This window comes from Daldinia vernicosa (genome assembly GCF_022497035.1).
Source record: "Daldinia vernicosa strain CBS 139.73 unplaced genomic scaffold F5Y00scaffold_6, whole genome shotgun sequence".
Classification (NCBI taxonomy): domain Eukaryota; kingdom Fungi; phylum Ascomycota; class Sordariomycetes; order Xylariales; family Hypoxylaceae; genus Daldinia; species Daldinia vernicosa.
The window spans coordinates 798,111-821,130 of NW_025953922.1; the positions used below are offsets into that span (position 1 = coordinate 798,111).

The following is a 23,020-nucleotide window of genomic DNA, read 5'->3' on the forward strand; positions in this document are numbered from 1 at the left end:
CGCGTCACCTAGTAGGTACATGAGACAAAGTACCGTGGATCCCTGCCGCGCTAGCGTTGGAGCAGCCGAAACCCCTGGCCGGCTAGCCTATGGTACGTAGGTACTTAGTAGAGAGGTAAGAACGGTTAGTTATCCAATCGCCGAGGTTCAGATACATATGGACTTGCAGGTGCAGTGCATCGCATATTGGTGGTAGCTTCGTTTGCTTTTCGAACTTCACAGCTTCAACAATAACAACAACTACTTTTACAAACACGCAGGACAACAGGTTATATTACTTACCCCTGATACCGAAGAGATAATTTGATTTGATTTAATTTAATACCCTAAAGGCTCTTTAAATCTCTATTGATATGCTATCACGACGGTAAACATCCTATAACACTTGCACCACAATGGCCACCGACACAGCGCCACCACCACCCTCCAACATCCCATCCTCCTCTCCCTCCTCATCAGAACCGCCGACATCATCGTCACCATCCTCCCCATACCCCTACGCTTTCGCCCCCGACATAATCCGCGCACACCAAAAAGACGCCTACTTCCAAGGCCTTCTCACGAACCAAATCGCCGACCTGCACCGACACCTCCTCGGCGCCCGCTCCGCCCACGCCTGGGCCCCCGAGTCCCGCACCCTCGCCGACCTCCTCTACCTCTCTCTCACAACCCTCATCGGCAACCGCACCCTAGGCGAGGAGTACTGCGGCCTAGTCCAGGTCGAATCCGACACGGGCGCTCTGCCCGCGCTGAGCCGCCGCGCCCTCTACATCGCCGGGAGCATCCTCGCGCCCTACGGCCTATCCCGCCTCCTGCCCAGGATCCGCGCTCGCATCCGCGCGCGCCTGCAGCAGAACCTAGGACTCTCGTCGACGACGGCGGCGGTGAGCGCCGACGAGATCAACAACGCTCTGCTGAAATCCCGACAGCAGCAGCAGACCTGGTCTTACAAGCTGCAAGCGTACCTCCTCACGCACCTCCCCTCGCTAACCTCCGAGTCCCACGTCCACGCCGTCAGCCTCGCGCTGTTCTACTTCGGCGGGTCGTACTACGAGCTCGCGAAGCGGGTCGCCGGCCTGCGCTACGTCTTCACGCGCAAGGTGGGCGAGTCGTCCGACCGCGCCGGGTACGAGCTGCTAGGCGTGCTGCTGGCCGTGCAGATGGCCGTGCAAGGATACCTGCATGTGCGCACCGCCTTCTTTGCTTCTGCAACAACACCCTCTTCCTCTTCCCCCGCTAGTTCCGAGCGCGCCAGGCCCGACGGCATCCTCGCCGTATCGCTCGACGGCAATACCTACGCTTCTAATAACGAGCTCCTCCTCGCAACGGCCGCGGGCGCTTCCCAGGGAGCAGCGACCCGTATTGATGTCTTGGCTGCGACGCACACGCCAGCTCCGCCGGGAGGCACCGGCAACCCCCGATACGACTTATCCGATGAGAAGGGTATGCGCTGGATCAAGGGTACGCAGCAGCGCAAATGCACGTTATGTCTTGAGGAGCTCAAAGACCCGTCCGCCACACCGTGCGGTCACGTCTTCTGCTGGGCCTGCATCGGCGACTGGGTCCGCGAGAAACCCGAGTGTCCGCTGTGCCGTCGCGAGGCTCTAGTCCAACACATTCTACCACTACGGGCTGTTTGATACGACGTGTACATAGGTATATATAATATGGATAGGGGGCGAGTTTTTGTCATAGCCAGGAGGGAATAATACACCATACATAGCATCGCGATGTTTTATCATAATGAAAAAACAAGAGACTTAACGACGTTCATATATTGGAGACAATAGATATGGTCTACATGTGATCGGAAATTCTAATAGCCTCTGCGTCCTCTTATCCTCCACATTACCTGCGTGCCCATACTCAAACATTCGAAAAGGACAACCGAGAAACGTACAGGTGGTGATGACAAGCCGATAACCAATCCGAGCTGACCCGCTCTGTTATTCCTTACACGACCTCCTCTATAATGAGGCTTCAAGACCAGCTCAGAAGCGGCCAGGTTTTCCATGCAGAAAACCGACAGATCCCAGATTGTCCGCCCTTCTCCGTTTTCCCTTAGACCGCCATTCCGCACGTAGGTATCACATTAATTCCCCAGAAAACAAGCCTATTAGAACGCCATTGCTCTTTTCCTCTTGATCGATACATATTCTCAGACTTCAACCGAGAACAAGACAATCTCTCCCCGTTCATTACGACGCATACGTAATGACCGCCAAAGCTCCTTCTCCTCCACTGACTTGCCCAAGCTGGTACCCGACTCCGATCGTTCGCGATGGAATCTCTTCAAAGCCTTGTTCACGCTGCAGCCTCGTTCGCTTTCTGGGCCCTTGCTACACAGGCTCAGGAACAGGTCGGATCTCGGTCGGTAAAGAATCATCTGACCCGACTCTCCGTCCTTCTCATCCCCTGATTTCGTTTTATATTCGATTAGCTTTGGGGCTTTTTCGGAACTCGATCGATGATGTTTCGATTTCTTCTCATTCTTATCTTTATCTGATGAATGCTTCCGCTTCTTAGACACCTTCGACTTTGAAGTTCCCGTTATGAAAGCCCTGAGTCCTTCGCTAATTGTATCTGTCCGACTAGATTTGGTCTTGTGGGACTTGTGTTTTGTCTTCCTAATAGGGGCCGTTGGTGATTTCTCGGCTCCGTCACCTCCGGAGTAGTCTGGCGATGGAGGGAATTGGGATGGGCGCATCATACGGTTCAAGCCGCCGGTCAAGCCCGAGTGTAATACAGGTGGCGCATCAGTCATTACTTCGTCGCCATGCGCCGCTTCCAGCGCCAAAGGTCCAGGCGTCTCGATATGTAGTTGTTTACGTTTCTTAGTCTTCTTTCCGTCGCCATCCTTCGTTTTCCTTCGCTGAAGCTTGGGTGCTGGTGTCTCGAACTCGTTAGCGGGAATAGAGCCATTTCCATAATGGACCATTGCACCATCATCGACCATATATCCTGTCGAATCTACGTGATCTTCCGTGGTCTGCTCAAAGCGCACGAGCTGCCGGCCGCCACTGGGTGGTGCAGGGTTGTAAAATTGTAGGTTGACATTAGAGACAGTTGGCGTATCCAGGAAATCAAAGACGTTCACATTAGGATCATCAGAGGCGGCAGGGGGAGGAGTGGGAGCTTCCGGCGGCAGCATTGTTCCTATGTGTCCGTCTTCGCCGTCGTGAACCTCATATTGCCGATAGTCTTCGTACTCTTCCGTCACGTCTTCGACGTACGCATTATGAGCCATAGTTTCAGTTCTATCGTAGGATTCGACGCCGTTGGATTTCTGTCTCTTAGGTTTGTATAGAGAGCCTTGATATTTTTGTTCTTCTGACATGCAACTCTAATAGAGATACAGATTAGATTTGCTTGTATTCATTTAGAAGATAGACTTGCGACCTACACTATGCGCGCGATACTCAGTTCCGGGGAAGTGTACCATACAATCAATGCAGGTAAAGGAAGCGCCGTAACAACGATTTCTGTGTGGGTCGAGTTTCTTTTTGGTTAAAACGTCACCGCAAGCCTGTGGGGAGAAGAGGGCGAGTTAGATGGATAAAAATACAATGTAAAGAGACAGTGGGTTTAAAAGATGCGATGAGGGATACAGAGAACGCAATTGGTTTCAGGGGGCGTGTGTTTTATCTGGTTGGAGGGGCAGAGGGGTGGACACGATCAGGAGACGAGACGGAGAGGCGGTTCCAATATTATGGGGTAAATATAAACAGGGGGTAAGGGTAAGTGGGTGTGAAGGATGATGGATGGTCAATGCCCAGGTGATGTATTGGCTATGTATGGTGTATGTATGGTGATCGGAGGGATGGCGCGAAAGATCTGAAGGGCTAAAGGGGGGCAACGCAACGCGAAACGTCGTGTGTTGCTCGAAAGAGAACACCAGAAGAAACCAGAAGGGAGGGCTGAGCGTGACGGGCAGTGATAGGCAAAGGGCTGTGATTCCAGGCACACTGGGGGCCCTTGGGGGGGCTTGGGGGGGAGTTAAAATGATAGAATTGGCAATATTACCTCACACGAAAAGGAAACCATGTTTCTCAGTGGTCTAGATGTGATGTGCTGTCGGATATGTAAGATATGTAAGATGCTGATTGGCGCGCAGCTGCACGATTTCGTGCGTGTAGCTTGACTGTGAGTGGTCGAGTGGTAAATTTGTTGATATTTTTCTGTTTTGCCTCTTTTTCTTAGGACCTTGGGACTGCAGATACAGAGATGCAGAGATGGCAGTGCAGCGTCAGATAAGTGCAAATGCGCGAAGTCGGATAAGAAACCTGCGCTGATAGGACGAAAAAGGAACCCGGCTGATCAGGATCTGGGAATTCCAACTCGGGAACGATATAGTAGTGATGATAGACGGCGCGTTCCTTGCCCGTATGACAGGATTGTGGTGTTTTTCCCCGCGCAAGGTGTCACAGTTTGTTGGAACGATACACTTCCAAGTGTTTCTTCTTAATGTTTCTCACGAGAACGTCGTCGTAGACACCAAGTCGTACAATCGGACAATCGGACAATCCAGTACGATTCTTCTCAAGCAGTGGTGTCAAGCACCGGTGATAGATGGTGATAAATGCCTGCGAAAACAGAACCGGACGTAGGTATTCAGAATCCTGAAAACCAAAGTTCCAGTCAAGGCCGATGTTAGCTGGGCAGTCAATCAACGCCTCAAGTCAAAGCTTTCTTTATTATTAGAACGGCGAGCGATCTTGTCCGGGGTAATGGCTTAATGGTTGTAAGCTGATCTATTACAGGATCGCGGAAAAGGAATTAAGGGAATTGGAGGCGAAGTTGGCCAGGAACAGAATCGGAGTATACCGAGTTTAAAAGAGTAAACAAGTTCGGCTAAAAAGCTCAACAAGAATTATTATCTTGCGACCCGACAATGGGGGATACGAGATTCTTGTGATAATATTTTTTTAAGAACTCGGGTGTGCAAATGTGCAAATTTCATTGAAGTTTTTCGCGTTGGGCGCCGTTGCGTTATGCGCTTGCGGGTCTTCCTCAATTGGGGGTCGGTTGGTTACCGAGAGGGGCTGGAGGAGCAGCTGTCAACAGGCGCTAAAGCTGCGAAAATGCCCAGGATGATCTTTAGCATTGGAAGTAACGAACATGTTGATTGGCTTATGCAATAGCCAAGCATATAGCATACATTAGTATGTACATGTAGCTAAGGTAAGGTACCTACATCCCGGGTAGATGCCTTACGCACATACATACATCTGCACCCAATATCATGTACCCAAGGGCAAGGACATATAGCCTTGATTGTAGTCTTAATTGCTTATTCTATACCTACCTATATCATCATTTTCCTTGACGCCTTTTTGAGTCGATAGAGTAGAGCCGACGCGCATAACGTTCGTCATTTGGGAGGATCAATGCATGCAACGATACAAACAAGGCAGGTCGGTAAGTCGACCCGTGTTTTAGCACTACAAGACGTTCCTAAGTTGGTAACTGGCGAGATTCGAGAAGAGCCGACTCTCTTACTGATACTCTATCTTACTGATACTACCCAACCCAAGGCAGTTATGTATTATATAAAAGATGTAGGAGTAGACCAGAAATGAAATAGCATCGAAACTTTTGACCAATGGCGATCCGGCTTAGCGTCGTTTATATCAATCCAAAACCGTCGCAGACGCTAAGATTGGGGGACCTGGCGCTTGTAAGTTGTGATCTATAATTATTCAGTCTCGTGATCATAGGCCATAAATATCATTATGCAACAGTATTTAGCCCAGACTCTATGTATGTAAGTAAAATGAATTCATAAGACGTATATTATTCCAATGAAACTTAGTTGCCCTGTTTATGATCATGTTATTGATAGGTAGCCAAGCATGGAAACGATCGACCTCATTTAGAGAGATCGGTAATTACGTGAGATACCTTAGGTACTATGTACACGAGAATGATCGTAAGACCAGAAGAAGAAGAAAAAAGTGAGAGAACAAAACATTGAAAGGTTAGGTCAGGTGAAGATGAGACCGCCAAACCATGAATGGACCGCCTCAAAAGTCTAAAACTCAATGGTAATTGAGGTCTAGGTAAGAAGTGGTTAGTATGTAATAATGTACTTTGAAGCTAGCGAAAGCTTCCATGCTAGATTTAGTTACCTTAGCACTAAAGTTTGCCTACGCAGCTACGCTACCTGGTAAAATCGATCCCCGGGCAAGCTCGACCGTGGCTCGCCCGTTGTTTGTGGGTGTTTGAGATTTTTCTAACTACCTGGGGTTAGATGACTGGATGTTCTTTCACCTCCAAGACTTTCAAGACCCAACCGAACAACAAAACCCCCCCCTGCCCGATATTTCCGTCATCAATTCCCAAATTCCCAATTCCGCGAGTCAAGACCCTCCGCTCCACACGAACGAATCGAACGAATGCAAGCTTCCCCTAGGTACTCCTTTTGTATTTTGTGCGTTTCATGTATTTTGGCTAGTACTTTACATAATAGTATAAGCACTTCTTTCATATCTCCCTTCGTTCTCTCTTTCTCCTAGAACAAATAGTCCGGGCTACTTTGGTTAGGCCATGTCTCCTTCAGGAGCATCATCGTCACATCTGAGCTATCTGGAGCAGGCCGCCTCGCTCCTTTGTACCGTGGCCGCTTACATGCGTTTGCCAGCTTTGGCCTCCACGGTATGCCTTCACGCTCATCCTCTTTCCAGTCTTCGGCATCCACCTCGTCTACTTCTTCGAAGTTCTTCCGAGCATGTCGAAACACGCAAATCGCCATTGCCAGACAATGCCGAGCCGCAACCGAGCTAACAAATCTCACCCAGGGTGTTGCCGCCGTTCTAACCACCCTATTATACTTCAAGCAAAAGTGAGCAGCCCGGTGTTCTGTCGTATACTATCCATCCCTCCAGTCCTCCAGTCTCAGTGTATCGTTTGCCGCCGTAGAAAGCTAACCACCTTACTCTCACCTCCCTTACAGAGCGCTAATCTACCCGTCTCACATGCCCCCGAATGCTCGAACTAATGTACCCCGACCTTCGCAGTTTGGTATCAAGGATTTTGAAGAATTAGTTATACCTACCAACGATGGCGAGAAACTATCGGCATTCTATATACGCGGCCCGAGAGGTGGTCGTCACTCTAAATGTACTATTTTAATGTTCCATGGGAATGCTGGCAATATCGGGCATCGGCTACCCATAGCTCGCATGCTCATCAATTATATCGGCTGTAATGTCTTCATGCTCGAGTATCGGGGCTACGGTTTATCGACCGGTGAGCCAGATGAGAAAGGGATCGCCATCGATGCCCAGACCGCCCTAGATTATCTGCGAAGTCGAGCCGAAACAAGCAGTCACAAGCTTATTATATACGGACAAAGTTTAGGAGGAGCCGTCAGCATTAAGTTGGTATCGAAGAACCAACATGCGGGAGATATTGTTGGTTTGATATTGGAGAATACCTTTCTCTCCATGCGATCATTGATTCCATCCGTTATCCCTCCGGCGAAATATTTGACTATGTTGTGTCACCAAGTCTGGCCAAGCGAGTCTATTTTGCCGTCTATCACAGAAGTTCCCATATTGTTCTTGAGTGGCCTTCAAGACGAGATCGTCCCGTAAGTTAACCATATTCGTTCCATTATCTTTTCTACAAGACAAAAACCATGTGATGATTTAAAACAACCATCCACAAAACCTGAGCTCCCTTTGGAGCGCGGATTAAAGCATTGTTCCTGATATAAAGCCCCTCCACGCGGCAGGCTTGGCATGTCTCAGTTGAAGAGCTCAGCTGATTTGTCGGCTAACGTCACACGTCTTAGACCCTCCCACATGAGGAAACTATACGAATTAGCTACTACACCCACTAAGATATGGAAGCCGTTGCCGGGTGGCGACCATAATTCCAGCGTATTAGAGGAGGGATACTTCGAGGCCATATCAGATTTCATATCCAACAATGCTGGGGACGAGAAATCATAATGTTAATTGCGCCGGATGCTTACGGATGCTTCAATATTTTGAACGACTGGGCAAGATTGGGCGTTGGGTTTGTCAAGGCCAATCCTCCTTTTTAATCGTTTACCTTGAGAGATACCCCTACCTTCACGTCAGAATACGTGACGAGTCTTACCTATAGAATATAATATATTGATATTCTTATGCATAATAGACGATTGGTGTTTTCAAGCGCTCGGATTGCTAAATGAAATGCATCAATGCGCTCCCAAATTCGTAGGATTCTGTCAGCAACGAATCCTGCGGCTAAATGCCAACGGTCCCCTTTGCGCGCTTATCGGATCCAGCTGAAGTTGATTTATGCAGGTATCTTGCACCACATACGTGTCACCTATCGGTAGGGCTTCTCTAAGTTGAAGAAGTCGTATTCATTTGCCATCGCCAATTGTCCCACACTTCGTCTTTTTACGTCTCGCCCTTAAAAGCTCTACATGGCCATACGAAGTAGAGATTATGATGCCTTCAAAGCCTGCCTATTCGACATCTAAGCGGTCTGGCTTGGGCCAAGAAGGTTAAAAGCCACTCGATATCGTCATCATCACCGGCCCCGAATTGAGTCGATGAAGTTGAGCGATGGAACAGCCAGGTTCTACAGTCTTGGGTAAGGGTAAAGACCCGATTCGATAACTCTTATTATATTGTGCTTATGGTCTCACAACTCAGGCCCAGTCGCTTTTACAATCAGTAAAATAATAGCCCAACTCAGTGACTCATTCATTATCTCGATGAAAGGTAAACCGTGAGGCTACATAGTACTTGTCAGCTTAGCAAATCAATATCTTCTATGTATTCTAATAATCAATTCCGCCCAACCATCTTCACCTAGCATACTATTTTCTTTTTTATCTTGGACGTTATTAGGCTTAACCTAGGCCATGTGATGTGTTGTCCGTCCAGTTAGACCTCACAGAAGAAGAATAGCTCCCTGAGTCAACTTTACTCAGACCAAAAGTCGGCTAAGGGAGTCGTTCTAAAATATTCCTCTGCTATCGATCAGGTAGAAAGTATTAGGATTTCAAAGCACGTGCAGTTGGATGAAGAATACTACCACCTCAGAGCAGTTTCACGCCCAAGTTTAGTCATCTTGTCCAGCCCTACGGTAGTATCCTTTCGGTGAAAAGTAAATACAAAGTCCGGATTTGATCGGACCCTGGTTATTAGGTCTTGGGTCCTCTCCGCAAAATCCCGGACCTGTCCGGGGAGCGCGTAAGCTGCTTGCATTAGCACAGGTAGGTTAGCAATAAATCTCGAGGCCAAGTCGGAGCTGATCCGAATAACTAGGTACCTAATACGATTCATCTGAAGAAGCTGTAGATTTAACGAACCCCGGGATTAACTCTCGAGTTCAATGTTATAAACCCCTTCTGTCTTTCAAATAGCTATTAGACCGTTTATGCATAGAGATTTCCTTGGTCGACCTCACCTTAGTGCATGAAACTCATATTAGCCAAGTATATTTCCCACACGCTTGACGTATGTTCATTGTTAATAAGTCAGGTAGGTAGATAAGTATGGTCTTTCCATCGGTAGAAGCAGTATCAAAGAGTCCGGCATTCCCGACGGCAATATGGAAACTCCAGCCGCATCAGTACGGCCTCTTGCCTGTTGCCGCTGGAAGAGGGGGGCCCCTGAATATCAGCTGGGAGATCCACGGCGAAGGGCCTATTAAGCTTATTGTGTGTATCTTCCTTAACCTGTCTATTCCTCACGATAGTAGCCCTAACAAGATTAGTTGATCGGTGGCATTGGCCTGACGAAGGCGGATTGGCAGCAGCAAACCTTGTACTTCGGCCACGAACGTGGAGATAAGTACTCCGTGCTTGTCTTCGATAATCGCGGTGCAGGCAAGTCAGATAAACCGGTGATGCGGTATAGTACGTCAGAGATGGCGCGTGATTTGCTCGAGGTCATAGATTATCTCGGTTGGACAGCAGATCGTCAACTTCATATCTCAGGCGGCAGTAGTATGTATCTTCCAACTTCCCCTTTTCTTTAGCCCCTCCTTATCGTCGACGCATTGCGCCATCCCTCTTTTCCGTAAAGACCTTCGAGGCTAGCCCCCCATACTCAAGTCCGTATAAAAATTATATGCTTTATATAATCGCCATTAACAACTCAAAATACCACAGTGGGTGGCATGATCGCGCAGGAGGTTGCAGTCCTAGCACCGGAGCGCATTGCTAGTCTGAATCTGCACTGCACCGCGGCTAAGTTAGAGAATAATGGCACATTCAAGGAGAGTATGGGCCGCCTTGGTGCTTTGTTCCCTAGAAGTCTCGAGAGTGAGATCCGCTCAACGGCAAATGGATGTTTCCCTGAGGAGTGGCTCCTGGCCCCGGACGAGGCAGAGCCGCCTAGCGAGAAAACACCCAAGTGCGAAGTACCTACTGGCGGGTACGGGAAGTTCGACAGCAACTACGAGCGATTTGCAGCGCAAGAGATACATATGCGGCGGAGCAAGAACGGGTTTCTACTGCAGGCGGTTGCTGGCGGGTTCCACCGAAAGAGCCCCGAACAGCTGAGAGATCTGGCGGATCGGGTATCTAGGGAAAGGATCATGGTCTTGCATGGAACTGCGGATAGGATGATTCCGGTGGATCATGGTAGGAAGTTGATCGAGTATCTGAACCCTGGGAAGGCGTTGATCGTTGAAGGGCTGGGACATGCACCGATTCAACAGATGACAAAATGGTTTAACGAGTTGCTAGAACAGAGGTGTGCCCTTGGCGAAAAGTTGAGTGGGAGATGAAATGAATTACACTTTGGTAAAATAGGGGGAAACATATTAATTAGCATGACTCAGGATGGCAATATTTCCAACTCATCTTCAACGCTATATATTTTTGATATAGAAACCGTATTACTTCTTACGCGAAGCATTAGGTACCTAGGTAGTCATAAATGTTACTAAGTTGGGGACAGGGACAAAGGCTGCTACTAGTGTCGAGAGCATAAGTTGAGAGGCCTGACACTGATATGACAACAATTTCACGCGTAAAACTACAATAATACATAGTATATGGGTACCTACCTAGGTTAGGTACCTAAGTATAGTCGTGACGTGTTGTGTCGGCGTCCAGTTGGCACATACCTGAGTCAGATAAAGGTTATATACCATAATAAAGAACCACCCTTCACGCCGGGTCGGACTGTTGGTGAAGTCGCCTGAGGAATAGCAACCCTGATGTTACAGTTGGCTCAGTGGGCTCATGCGGTCTTAACGATGTTAAGGACAACGTGTTACTAGTACACGAGGAGACAGCGGAAGACTGAGCCACAACTAGGAGCACTGGCAGATGAAGGACTGCTATGAAGGAGAGGTTGGTTCGAATCCAGCACCTGGTAATATTTTTAGTCCTTTATTTATTTATTTATTTATCTCTATGGGTAGTCCTCCCTTGTATGCTCATTCAATATTAGCCCCCCTATCCCCCCTATTATGTGCACGGACCATTAAAGCTGGCTTTTGCCATAAAGAGGTCTGCATCCTAGACTCGCCGTGCCAATCGAGGGTTGGATCGACGAGTTGGAGGTCATAGACCCAGAGCAACTTCGCAAGCGTAGTCCGCAACTCTAGCCACGCCAGATTTCTACCGATACATCCTCTAGGACCTAATGACCATGGCTGACTGCAATCTAGGCTGTCGCTTCCTTTAGATTCGAGCCATCGTTCTGGTTTAAATGACCACGGGTCTTGGAAGTTTGCCGAGGCTAGACTGGCTGAAAGGGGACTCGTATATACGGTAATCTATGAAGAAGTTAGCACATTCCTTTATGATACTCGATAGAAGCTGGTATGGGTAGGTATAACGCACCCCTCCAGGAAGAGGGCAACCATCGACTATGTCTCCACCATCTGGTACAAGTCGAGGGAGCCCCATTGGTGTCGGGGGATATAAACGCATCCCTTCTAGGATGACCGCACGAAGGTAGGGCATTGACGCGGTGGAAAGATAGCTAATGTCCGAGTATTTCTTGAACGTTCCTCGGATTTCGTCTCTCAGCTTCGCCAGAGTATAGGTGTTTTGCAGGAGGTAGTAGACTATAGCAGCCAAACTGGACGCAGTGGTGTCACTCCCGGCAACGACAAAGTCAGAGGAATGAGCAGCAATTTGCCTATCGGATACGATTCTAGGATCTCTGTCCTCGAGAATTCGTGTTAAAAAGTCTTTGCGATCTGTTTTTCTTGTTATCCGCCTTCTTGGAATTAGTAAATGTAACAAACAATAATTTAAGTGCTAGGTTGTTTTACACATACCGTTTAACAAGCTCATAACATAACCGTTCGTTAGTTCTAACACCCTCCACAGCTTTCTTGAATCTGGAGCGCATGAGTACACGAAGAATCGCGCCGAGAGTGGGATAGCGGCTGAAAATATCTATGAACACGCCTTGCATCAAACCATCCAGGGTTGTAGATATCCAAGGGTGTCGTTCATCTACATTATCCTTTAGCCAGGGGCTGACCAAAAAAGTTTTAAACGAAGGTCAAAGACTCACCATTATCCAGCGCACCAAATGTCTCCCCGAAGGCAAGATCGCCGGTAATATCAAAAGTCATCGATTCGAACAGTGTCGATATATCAACCCCCTTTTCCGTGGAGCCTTTGATGCCAACTAGCCGGATAAGTTTATCGACAGAGGCAGCAACAAGAGATTCCTGCTCTACGATGGCGCGGTCGGAAAAGGCGCCAGCTAGACTACTTCGCATCTCCTTGTGGACTTCCGGTCTTCTCTCGCTTATAATCGAACTGGTTCCGTTTCCAGCAAAGTTACCGCCGTCGTAGAAAGTTCCCTTTATGAATATTTGGCGACCGGGCTTCTGGCCATAGATATCTTTCCATGACTGGGCGGTGTTAAAGGACACCTCGTTTGGCGCGACGCGGACAACGTGGCCTATGTCGTTAGCTCCATTCTATTCACACATACACACACACACACACATATATATATATATGTGGCCAACATACCATATTTATTATGTAGTTCAAGTAACTTGTAAGGTTGGCGACCTCCGAGCATCCACGAACAGTACGGAATCTGTAATATTCATAGGTAAGTATTGGACCTATATATAATACATGGTGTTGAACCCACATCGCTAATAGCGGCGATCCAGGGGCCTGGAATCTTGGAGAGCGGATGGAAATAAAGGTTATATATTATCTGATATGCCCAAAAAGCAGCAATCTGCGGATATTAGTTTTGACTATCAAACTCAAGGACAGGTCTATTATTACAATTAGAGCAAGCGGTGCCAGTCCGGCCCGAAAAAATTCGGCGAACGTCGTTCGAACTTGTAGAAGTTCCATTGTCGAGGGGTGTAAGGTTTGTGTTTCTTTTTCGAGGGCTGCTTATTTATATATGAGGTAGGTATAGTTACACTATATAAACCAGGTAAGATTATGTCATTGTCTTAGCCACGCGAAATGTGGAATTTCGAGTCTCGTATACGCACTTCTATATGTATATCAACAAGGCCCTTTATTATAGGTTTCATATGACGCTATATGTTGCCCAGGGTAGCCCTACTCGATCTGATAGGGCATAAACCCCAAATTTACCCAAATTCACACGTCAATGCTTCCTTTACTTCCTTCATATACATCGTGATACGAACTCCAGAATGTTACACTGATCGCCAATTGCCTATCGTAAAATCGGCCAACTAGGGACTTGTAATGTATGTCAGACCCGACCCAGCGGATCCTAATTAACTACTACCTAAGGCGTATATGGCTGGCTGAGGTGGGCTATATGTAAGAGTACAGGGCTGGGTGAAGACGTCATATTGATGAAGTTCTCTCGTCGTGAACTTAGCAAACAAGACAAGTCGACTGACTGTCGGACTTGTAAGATAACTCGAGGTACCTAATCTAAGATTGAAGTTGTACAATGTAAAAGTCCGGCCCGAATGTGGCGTACCTCATGCTATCCCATCACTCTAAACTAGTAATATCTTAATGGCCGCTTCAAGGATAGGATTTTCCATTTTCCTTGTAAGAAGCATAAAAACTAAGAAGGTGTAGTTCTGGTATGGTATCGTGGTAGAGTAGCATTCTCGGGAAGTTGTCTAAACTAGTACTGGACGACTCCGAATCTTGACCGCCAAGGAATGTCACATTAATCACGTTAGACCGCTTAAGTTAAGAGTATGTTACAGAGGCGGAGAAGAGCATTATCTCGATTTTTGTTTTTTCAAAAAAAAAAAAGAAAAAAAAAAAAAAAAAAAAAGGAAAGGAGTAAAGCCTCGTCCATTTTTATCAAATTTCTGGATTTACTGTGTAGCAGCATGAATTATTGAATGATCGGCCGTATAACAGGGGTCAACTATTTGACCTACCGTGCACAACGCGGCTCTCTTCCAGAAATAGCTTTGACCGCAATAAAATTCTCCACTGAAATGGACGAATAGAGTATCTATAGATGAGAATATATAGCAATCTCAACCGGCCAGCCCGAAGCTAATTGGTAGTATGTAAAAGGGGGATAATAATAGGTCTGGATAGCCTCATATTATCTGAACGAACTCACGTGACAGTGAGATCGGATCTATCTACGAAGTACAAGTTCTTGAATGGAAGAAGAGGGAAGATGGAAGACGGTAGGGCGCATCAGGTGTATGTATGTTATTATTCGGTGTAAGAATTGGCCGTCGACATCCGTCAACGTCTCGCTCATTGGCTCGGCCTCATGCGCTTCCTGCACACAATTAACGCGATGATTGGATCACGTCCCCGGATTCGCGTCATATGCGGGCAATGGCGTCCCAAGAAGTAACACAACTTGCATTGAACCGGCTTAATTTTCGTGCGGCCTCTTTTCGTGCGGCCTCAGAGCCTTATCCGATCGCATTGGCCTAAACAGAGGCCCGGAGGTCCCTCGCACCATCGCGCAGCATATAAACACCCCGCGCAAACTCCAGCCGTCAGATTTTCCTTTCTTCTTGCTAAGCATTTCGGAGGGGGGAGTCGGGAGATCGCTCCTCAACCTTCGTCAAAGTGAGTCTTTACTATATATATACTATACGATTCCTAGCTTCAGTATACCTAACTAACCCCGTTTTCTTACAGCCAAGTCAAGCTTCGTCGATTGTTACAAGATTCATAGTGACTCCCGAGGGAGGGCGAGTTCTGTCCTCCCTCGTACTCAATTTCGGAACGATGCAGCAGTAGTCAGGCAAGTAAAGGCTCTGACGGAAACCCGTCTGAGGCCGGTCTCGAGGGCGCTTTTGTTGGACTGGAGGCGTCTCCTGACCTCTTCGGATTTCCCGGAGCCTTTCCTGTTCTCGATTACTATACAGGGGACGATCCAGGGGGGATAGTTGGGGAGTGTCTTCCAGATATACGTCCGGATGTACGTCCGGATGCATATCCGGAGGTGTATCCAGATGCGTATCCAGATGTATGTTCAGATATATGTCCGGATGCATATCCGGATGTATATCTGGGAGGGGGAGGAGGTGAGAGTTGTGGAGAGTTGCAGGATGAGTGGTCTGGCGTGCCGATGCCTGGCCAGTTCCCAATATCGAACTGGTTGGCAGGGAGACTCAACGTCGCCCATGGTGATGACGAGTACAGCCTTACACCCGAGCAGCCTTTGGAAGCACAGTTCGCCAATATCAGCCAAAACGAACTGGACTTCGATCCAAATATGGGCTCGGATTTAGACCTGTCGTCACTGAACTTCATCGATCCCAGTGCTGGGCAGCCTTCCTTATTAGAAGAGGAGCAGAGCGGACTATCCACGGGCACGCGTTCAGAAAAGGGCTCAGCAGAACATCTTACGGGACCGGATTTCGTGTGCGGGACATGTGACGTCTCCTTCGCTTCCCAGGGCAAGTTAAAGTATGTTTTCTTCCATGATGAGAGATAAGGAGAGGTTTCATGCTCACCATTTCACAGTACACATAATAGACGTCACGAGAAAAACCATCATTGCACCCAATGCGAATGGTCTTTCTCAGAAGCACGAGACCTACGCCGCCACGTACAGTCGATACACCAGCAGGAGTGGGACCAATGTTCCCAGTGCGAGAGGAAGTTCAAACGACGGGGTGATAACTTGCGGCGGCACATGACGCAGTATTGCAAGTATAAAAATAGAGACGCGGTTTAGGGGATAGGGGATGAATTGGCCAGTCGTACAGGCACGCCGGAAAATAAATACGACGGCAAGGGTATTTTTTAAGCGCTTTACATCAACCAGGACATGTTGCTTGAGGTAACCGCGGTTGCCTCGATCGATGTAATGATGTATTATATATACAAGATATAATACATCATTACATCGATCGAGGCCCTGCGGTTCAGTCCAACCTCAAATTGAATTTCGTCACTAGGTAGATAGCGATAACTACAGGAGTTGGTGAGGGTTGAGGCCGACGAGGTCAGCACCCTTACTTGTACAGCTAGCGCAGTCATTAATTTAAATCCCTTGCCATGCAGGCTTGCCTTTGGTACATCCCCTTGATTTCGTGATTTCGTTTAATATAAACTGACGTATCCCTATCTCGATTACTTCTCATGAACTATGGGTATACCTTCCCAGCAAGCGTGAAAGTGGACGGATCCGATGCATCGACGGTGTATTCCCATATCTGATCATCAGATATCCCGTAGAACGTCGCGTCCGTCGTCATCGCAATAGCGGAGAAGTTGGTCGACTCCCCGTCGACAAAATTAATCTGCGGGATCGCATTATAAGCCGTCCCATCCCATCGAGCTCCTTTTACGCCCCCGTCCGTGGATAAGGCGACGAAGAGCGCTTCGGTCCAGTTATTCATCGTAGTGGCGGCGAATTGCCGTGTCGTTAGAGGGTCAACATCATCTAATATCGTTCCATCTGGTATCCGTTAGCAGGGGCTTCGTGTGTCGTGGAAACCCGACCTTACCATCTTCCTTCCAGTTCCAATCACCTATGAAGGTTGTCTTGCCCATTGAGCTCGGCCTCCTTTGGGAAGCAAGTGTCAATCCATGGACATAAGTGCCGTTGAGCGACGGCGCCAAAGCCAAGCTAGCCCCGGCGGAAACGGCACTGCCCCTGACTACCGGCTCTGTGTTATTGTCCCAGTTAGTAGCGTTTGCGATCCTGACGAAGCCCTGGGGCCCCTGATACGCAAGAACCCAGTTTCCCACGCAGTCATCCCTCAGACAGCGCTGCCAAGCTACCGCTAGTTGAGTGTTGTTCCATGTCCGAAGTATCGACGGGGTATATGTCCAGAAGTTGGGGTTTCCGATCGGATCGTTCAAATTCGCCCAACTGATGGTAGGTTCTGGGTCGGTCGAAGCCTCTGAGAACCAGACGTGCACCTCGTACAGAGGACCCCAATTATTATCAGCAGACGCGCACGCCAGGGACGTCCCCGGGATTGGATGAATAGGCCCCGTCGTCGATGACGACAGTAGCTGGCTGACATTATTCGTCGTCCACGTCTTATTCTCCGAGTCCCATTGCCGAGTAATGATAGCATTGTAAGGATCTTGGAAAAACACGTGCCTGTGAATATAGCCTTGCGAGTCCGTCCAGTTTGATGCCGCAAGCTTCGATGTACTTAGAACGTTAACATTTTCTGTCGTCCCTGGTTCTGGTTCTGGTTCCGTTTTCGGTTCCGGGATTGACGTTGAACTCGAATCGCTGTGCTTACTAGACAAGCCCCCAGCAATACCTCCGGCTATAGCTCCGATTATAATTAGTACAACAACCGCCAGAACAACGTAAAAGATGCGTGGTGATAGTCCACATATCGTTCGCTTCGCTTCGCCGTAGTTCTGTCCCTGGGTGACTGCTGCCTCCTTGTCGACGCCATTCGCTTCTGGCTTTGGGGCATCCCACGCGTTGAGTGTGGAGACGGGCTGCAGATATGGACTTTCTGGATGAGGCACCACTTCTTTATTCGAACCCTCCAGGACCTGGGGAGTTGAGGCCTCTACGCTTTGCACCTCGAGCGTGCTGTAAGGTTCGAAGCCATAGTGGTGATCTACCGATGCCATCGAGACATAGCTATTTCAGCCAGTAGCTGTATGTATAAATGAAGACAACAACTTCCAGCATCGCCGTAGGCGAGGTCTCCTCGCACCCCCATGGGGGCGTAGATATTTAAACGATCGACGTTCAGTAGCGTGCTTCTCTGTTCCATCGCTTCATTTCCTATCCTGAACACTCTGACGTATTAGTCAGGTTTTGGATTCAGCTTGGCAACACTGCCTACTCTTAATTGGTACAAGGAAGCATCGAAGGGCCGAAAACAATAAAAATATGGATAGAAGCCAGCCTTCATGTGTAACAAGTGTTACATAGTACAATAAGTGGTCCACAAGTTATGGAGATCAGTACCTACCTAGGTACCTATATAGCAGCCTATATTAATAATCAGCATTGGTAGACAATATTAGGTCAAGCGTTGATGGCATTGGTGTTATTATTGACCATCCAAGCCTCTTTCCGCCATATCTGAGTTAGCTTCGCCATCCTTCGTCGTTCCTACGAAGCATGGCATCCAAACATCTTATGCCCGGTACTTTGAGATGTACCCCATCTTACACGGGCGTGCCGATCTTCATAAGAACTATTCGCGCTCTAGCTACATTCGACGAGTCACGAGATACCCGACAGAACAAGCAGAATGTGTCAATAGTACCTACATTCAAAAATAGCGATCTGGGCGAAGCTTCATTAGTCAGGCTACCGAATCGCACACTACTTTAGAAACATCTGGCTATAATATCATAGTTGATGAGTGCGTGCGGCCCGGTCCGGTTAAAAGTGGACCTCCTCCGGCATTTACCTAAGCTGAGTACGGAGGTGTAGAGGGAACACATTAAAAAAACGTAAATTTTGTTAATACACTTACCCCCATCTGACTTTTTATTAGTGTATATGCAATTATCAAATATAGCCAGTCTTATCTAATCAAATAGCCTCGTATAATAGCTACCTGATTGGCCAGCCAGCCAGCTAGCCTTATATGTACATCCCTCCAAACCTTATATCGGGATCTCGTTTTTAGCCTTTTACCTCGCAATGACTGGATGCGACCGTATAGTCTTTACCTAATGGTCATATATTGTAATTAAATTGAATTGAATTGAATTGAATGAGAGGCTGTATAAGAGGCCGCAAGATACTATGTAAGCAGGATAAGGTGCGAGATAAGGGTAATGCCAGGTATGAGATTTAGCCAATGAGAGGGCGCGCATCGTATGAACGGGCTGTTATAGGAAAGATGCCGCTTAAAACATCCATATGCTTTTAGCCGTATTGAGACCAATATAGGTCCGAATTACGTGCGGTTAAGCTTCTTATTTTTCTTATTTTTCAATTCAATATAATAGATTTTTTAAAAAATAATTGGACCAGAATTCCCAACGTTGTTGATAAAGAGGTAGTTATGCGAATAATGGGGGTAGCCTTATTCTTATTAAAGTAGCGTTATAATGCTTTAATAAATATTATCATTTAACCATAGCTTTACAAATTATACCCCTAAGAGTCTACGTATGAATTTTGGCGTTTTTTTAATGTGTTCCCTCTACACCTCCGTAGCTGAGATCCGGGAGCTATCGGATATGTTCAGATGTGGTGTAACTAGTCGGTAAAAGGCTGAATATTGAACCAACTTAAAGAAGGCGCCTGAATAACTATGGCGCAAGCGTATTGAGGCAGACATGTTGCGCAATGTATAGTTTTTGGGGACGGGAAATCAAGTAGCATACCTAAGGTACGATACGATACGAAACGCATAGTCTTGCAGAACCATTACAAATGTGCTCTTGTCACTGTATAGTTTAGCCATTAATTCTTTTAACTCCCCGCTAGCTGACAAAAAACTAATTTTCTTTTGAGGTGCGAACCCTTTGCATGTTGCTTTCAGTGTCGAGAAATGTATGTACGATGCCCATATTCCTACACCATTACCTCCAGTCACCCGTCCGGTCGTCCGTGTCCTATATCCGACCCCGCCTGTTCGTCCGTTTACTTCCTTTTCCTTTCCGCGGCGTCCATCTTCTCTTCGAGTTGCTGGACGTACGTGTTCAATCGTTGGCACGCAGCCTGTAGAGCCTGTTTTCCGGACACCACAAGTCAGTCGGGGTGTTGCTTCCGAAGGAGTCGAAGTCGAGAGGGAGGAGGATAAGGAGGAATTCATGGCTAGGAAAAGAAATCGCTGAAGGTGGTCCCCAACTCCAACGCTGGAAAGCAAAACGCAAGATTCGGAATAATCAAATGCAGAAACGCACATAGATGTCCTCCGTTAATAACTCGTTGGAGGCCTTATATTCTCGCCTATTAAACTTCAGGTTAGTATTTTATTTTCGCCTATTCTTATAGACAGTACTCTCGTCTCGGTTGAAGTCCCTGTGATATAGACGTCATGTATTCGCATAGAGCGTATTCACGAATTCTAGAGACCTATGGAACGTAGTTGCGAGGTTATACTGACAAGACATAGCTGTAAATGCCAGCACCCGCGAGAGTCGCACCGAGGAGGAAACCGAAGAGTCTATAGCAAGCCATGTGCCATTAGTTTCTAAATAAACCCTTCTATTATCGTATATCTGACTCACCCTCCGCGAAAGGCACCCACAGGCTTGCGAACAGGTAAGGGAGTCGTTTCGTCGGCCATCGTTCGTGCTGTCGCGTGGAAGTTGCGTGCAGCGCGCATTGGAGCAGCCGCGGAGGCGCTTCGAAGTCGGCCGAGTAAAACCCTCGACGCCATAGTTTTCGAACAACTAAATTTAGTTGTTGCCGTGCGCGATGTGTAAATGGATTCCACTAAAATGTGTGTTGTTTAAAGTTGGGTGGCCAAAGAGCTTCAAAGAGGACGTGCGTCGATTAATTGAATTAAGAGTTCCCAAGGTGGGTCCTAAAGTTTAGGTACACAGGCGGCGGATATTTCTCGGCAGGACCTTGTCAGTTGGTCAACCTCGGGGACAGCTCAGGGAATTGCTCACTAAATGAATCCTCTTGGTTGGCTACTACATTTAGGTACCTAATGTACTACACTACTCCGTAAGGCTACCAGTGGTACGATTGTATCTAGAAATACCTATTACCTCACTACGTACCGCACATCTATCACTGAATCGCATCAAAACTAGCATAGTTCATGAAGACCAAAACAATCATAAAACATATAAACGGAAAATTCATGACCCTTTATGCTGAACTACCTGAAGTCAACATTCGTATCCCAGTCCCAGTGACCCAGCGTACCGGCCGATTAAGGTGTCCGGTTCATATAACTAGAAAGTGTACATTTGCTTTTTCTTGACTTATTCTCGAGTCCCTAGTTTACAATTCGTCGTGCGTCGACTGCGCAGCCTCACTGCTAGTAGACTTGGATTCGGTTGCAGCGGGAGCGACGGGGGTCTCTTCCTCCTGTCCTTCCGACACCGAGGCCTTGTACTTGCCGTTCTCCTTAACAAACTTGATCAGGTCCTCGACAGTTCGGCTGCCAGAGTAGCTGACCGGCTGGTCCTTGGCGCCAGCGGGGTATAGCTTGATGGTGGGGAAGCCCTGGATCTCATCGGGCACGTCGTTGGCAGTGGCGTCAACCTTTGCGATGACGACCTTGTCCTTGAACTCGCTCTTGCTGTACAGGGAAGCAAGGTCCTCGTACTTAGGGGCGAGAGCCTTGCAGTGACCGCACCAGGGAGCGTAGAACTCAATCAAGACATCCTTGGAGTCATCCAAGACAATGTCCTCGTACGTCTTGCCAACAACGACAGTGACCGCGCCTTCCTGCTTCTCAGGAATCGGCTCAGACTTAAGGCTGGGCTCAATCTTTCCAGCTACGAAGTCGTCAACGAAAGCGCTGATAGTGTCGTAGGTAATCTCCTTCTCCTGGTCGAAGGGGAATTTCTGATTCTTAACGGTCTCCTGAATGGCGAAGGACGGGAACTTGTCAGCCTTGAGGTTAAGGTTGTTGGCGTGAGCGCCGAAAGCCTGGGCATCGATGGTAGCAAAGTTGATCTTGCCACGGTATTTCTCGGCAACGGGCTTGAGAGCATCACTAAGTTCCTTTCGCTCCTCGGCAGTCTCGGAGAAGATGTAGGCAAGAGGGATACCGGCAGACATGTAGCCGGAGTAGGTATCAGGGCCGACCTCACCAATCAGGGGTGTGGAGGCAACCTTAGCGAACTTCTCAATAGCCTCCTCATCGAACTTCTCCGAAAAGGTAGCCTTGCCCTCATCGAACTGCTTGTATAGAACAACGGCCGGTGCCTTAACACCCTCGGCCTCAGCCAATGCAGCATCGTTAGTGGCACCGAAGAGGTAAGAGTCCCTATACTTCTCAGCAACCTTGGTGTAAGTCTCGTTGGAGGCCTTGTCAGAGGCGTCGATGTAGGCAACCAAGACAACCTTGTCGGCGGTCTTGAAGTCCTCGAGGGTTTCCGAGGTCAGAAGCGAAACGGCGGGGAGGGACTGCTTGATCATGTATGAAGTGATTCTAGAAGTCAAGTCAGTAATTACAAGTGTAGGTAATTGGATACGGATAGATTACTCACGCAGCAGCTTTCCTTTGGCCGGTGTAAGGAGTGATGCTTTCCAAACCACGGAAAATCTTGAGCGTTGGGTAGCCCTCAACGCCATATGTTTGGCAGAGTTCACTCTCCTCTGTGCAGTCGACCTTAGCCAACTTAATCGACTTCTCCTTCAACGTAGTAGCGGCCTCTTCGTACTCGGGCGCGAGCGCCTTGCAGTGACCACACCAGGGAGCGAAGACTACGTGGAGTATTAGCTACAGTTCTAATACCTCGTCGTTGGAAGCGCAACTTACACTCTGCTAGAACGAGGTCATTGCCCTTGACGAATTCCTCAAAGGTGTCCTTATTCAGTTGTGTGACATCTGATGCGGCGTCCGCAGCATGAACGCCTGTGCTGGCTGCAAGCAGACCAAATATAATGTTCCGAGCCGTGTACATGGTGAAGCACCTGAATAGTAATCGACTAGGTTAGCTATCTCAGATTGCGATTTCCAGGTGGAGGAGATTGCAGAAATAGAGCTGGGGAAGCCTGTAAAAATGCAG

At 47.9% G+C, this 23,020-nt stretch overlaps 9 protein-coding genes across 9 annotated transcripts; 4 read left to right on the top strand and 5 right to left on the bottom strand.

Moving 5' to 3' along the window:
- Window positions 1-135: 135 nt before the first annotated feature.
- On the top strand, window positions 136-1,758 carry F5Y00DRAFT_227243 (Pex12 amino terminal region-domain-containing protein). The gene has a single exon (XM_048006456.1). The coding sequence runs from the start codon at window positions 396-398 to the stop codon at window positions 1,638-1,640; it is 1,245 nt and encodes a 414-aa protein (XP_047868585.1). The 5' UTR covers window positions 136-395; the 3' UTR covers window positions 1,641-1,758.
- F5Y00DRAFT_227245 (uncharacterized protein) lies at window positions 1,759-4,045 on the bottom strand. The gene is made up of 2 exons (XM_048006457.1): window positions 3,404-4,045; window positions 1,759-3,343 (listed from the first exon to the last, which is right to left on the bottom strand). The coding sequence occupies exons 1-2, from the start codon at window positions 3,440-3,442 to the stop codon at window positions 2,159-2,161; spliced, it is 1,224 nt and encodes a 407-aa protein (XP_047868586.1). The 5' UTR covers window positions 3,443-4,045; the 3' UTR covers window positions 1,759-2,158.
- Window positions 4,046-6,213: 2,168 nt separating this feature from the next.
- F5Y00DRAFT_227247 (alpha/beta-hydrolase) lies at window positions 6,214-8,166 on the top strand. The gene is made up of 4 exons (XM_048006458.1): window positions 6,214-6,654; window positions 6,798-6,841; window positions 6,953-7,591; window positions 7,796-8,166. Exons 1-4 carry the CDS (start codon window positions 6,547-6,549, stop codon window positions 7,953-7,955), a joined length of 951 nt encoding a protein of 316 aa, XP_047868587.1. The 5' UTR covers window positions 6,214-6,546; the 3' UTR covers window positions 7,956-8,166.
- Window positions 8,167-9,067: 901 nt separating this feature from the next.
- F5Y00DRAFT_227253 (alpha/beta-hydrolase) lies at window positions 9,068-10,920 on the top strand. Its single transcript, XM_048006459.1, has 5 exons — window positions 9,068-9,220; window positions 9,273-9,442; window positions 9,493-9,667; window positions 9,724-9,955; window positions 10,121-10,920. Exons 3-5 carry the CDS (start codon window positions 9,503-9,505, stop codon window positions 10,738-10,740), a joined length of 1,017 nt encoding a protein of 338 aa, XP_047868588.1. The 5' UTR covers window positions 9,068-9,220; window positions 9,273-9,442; window positions 9,493-9,502; the 3' UTR covers window positions 10,741-10,920.
- Window positions 10,921-11,397: 477 nt separating this feature from the next.
- F5Y00DRAFT_258510 (benzoate 4-monooxygenase cytochrome P450) lies at window positions 11,398-13,303 on the bottom strand (the record flags this gene model as incomplete). Its single annotated transcript, XM_048010718.1, has 7 exons — window positions 11,398-11,739; window positions 11,807-12,188; window positions 12,250-12,430; window positions 12,492-12,887; window positions 12,962-13,031; window positions 13,089-13,181; window positions 13,232-13,303. The coding sequence occupies 7 exons, from the start codon at window positions 13,301-13,303 to the stop codon at window positions 11,398-11,400; spliced, it is 1,536 nt and encodes a 511-aa protein (XP_047868589.1).
- A 1,606-nt stretch (window positions 13,304-14,909) lies between these two features.
- On the top strand, window positions 14,910-16,179 carry F5Y00DRAFT_177521 (uncharacterized protein). The gene is made up of 3 exons (XM_048004950.1): window positions 14,910-14,992; window positions 15,065-15,838; window positions 15,896-16,179. The coding sequence occupies exons 2-3, from the start codon at window positions 15,498-15,500 to the stop codon at window positions 16,107-16,109; spliced, it is 555 nt and encodes a 184-aa protein (XP_047868590.1). The 5' UTR covers window positions 14,910-14,992; window positions 15,065-15,497; the 3' UTR covers window positions 16,110-16,179.
- A 67-nt stretch (window positions 16,180-16,246) lies between these two features.
- On the bottom strand, window positions 16,247-18,655 carry F5Y00DRAFT_227262 (uncharacterized protein). The gene is made up of 4 exons (XM_048006460.1): window positions 18,635-18,655; window positions 18,331-18,350; window positions 16,885-18,140; window positions 16,247-16,835 (listed from the first exon to the last, which is right to left on the bottom strand). The coding sequence occupies exons 3-4, from the start codon at window positions 17,981-17,983 to the stop codon at window positions 16,522-16,524; spliced, it is 1,413 nt and encodes a 470-aa protein (XP_047868591.1). The 5' UTR covers window positions 17,984-18,140; window positions 18,331-18,350; window positions 18,635-18,655; the 3' UTR covers window positions 16,247-16,521.
- A 1,309-nt stretch (window positions 18,656-19,964) lies between these two features.
- On the bottom strand, window positions 19,965-20,706 carry F5Y00DRAFT_258514 (uncharacterized protein; the record flags this gene model as incomplete). Its single annotated transcript, XM_048010719.1, has 4 exons — window positions 19,965-20,051; window positions 20,228-20,273; window positions 20,431-20,490; window positions 20,555-20,706. The coding sequence occupies 4 exons, from the start codon at window positions 20,704-20,706 to the stop codon at window positions 19,965-19,967; spliced, it is 345 nt and encodes a 114-aa protein (XP_047868592.1).
- A 565-nt stretch (window positions 20,707-21,271) lies between these two features.
- Window positions 21,272-23,007, bottom strand: F5Y00DRAFT_177593 (protein disulfide isomerase). The gene is made up of 3 exons (XM_048004951.1): window positions 22,771-23,007; window positions 22,499-22,715; window positions 21,272-22,440 (listed from the first exon to the last, which is right to left on the bottom strand). The coding sequence occupies exons 1-3, from the start codon at window positions 22,913-22,915 to the stop codon at window positions 21,282-21,284; spliced, it is 1,521 nt and encodes a 506-aa protein (XP_047868593.1). The 5' UTR covers window positions 22,916-23,007; the 3' UTR covers window positions 21,272-21,281.
- Between the last annotated feature and the right edge of the window lie 13 nt (window positions 23,008-23,020).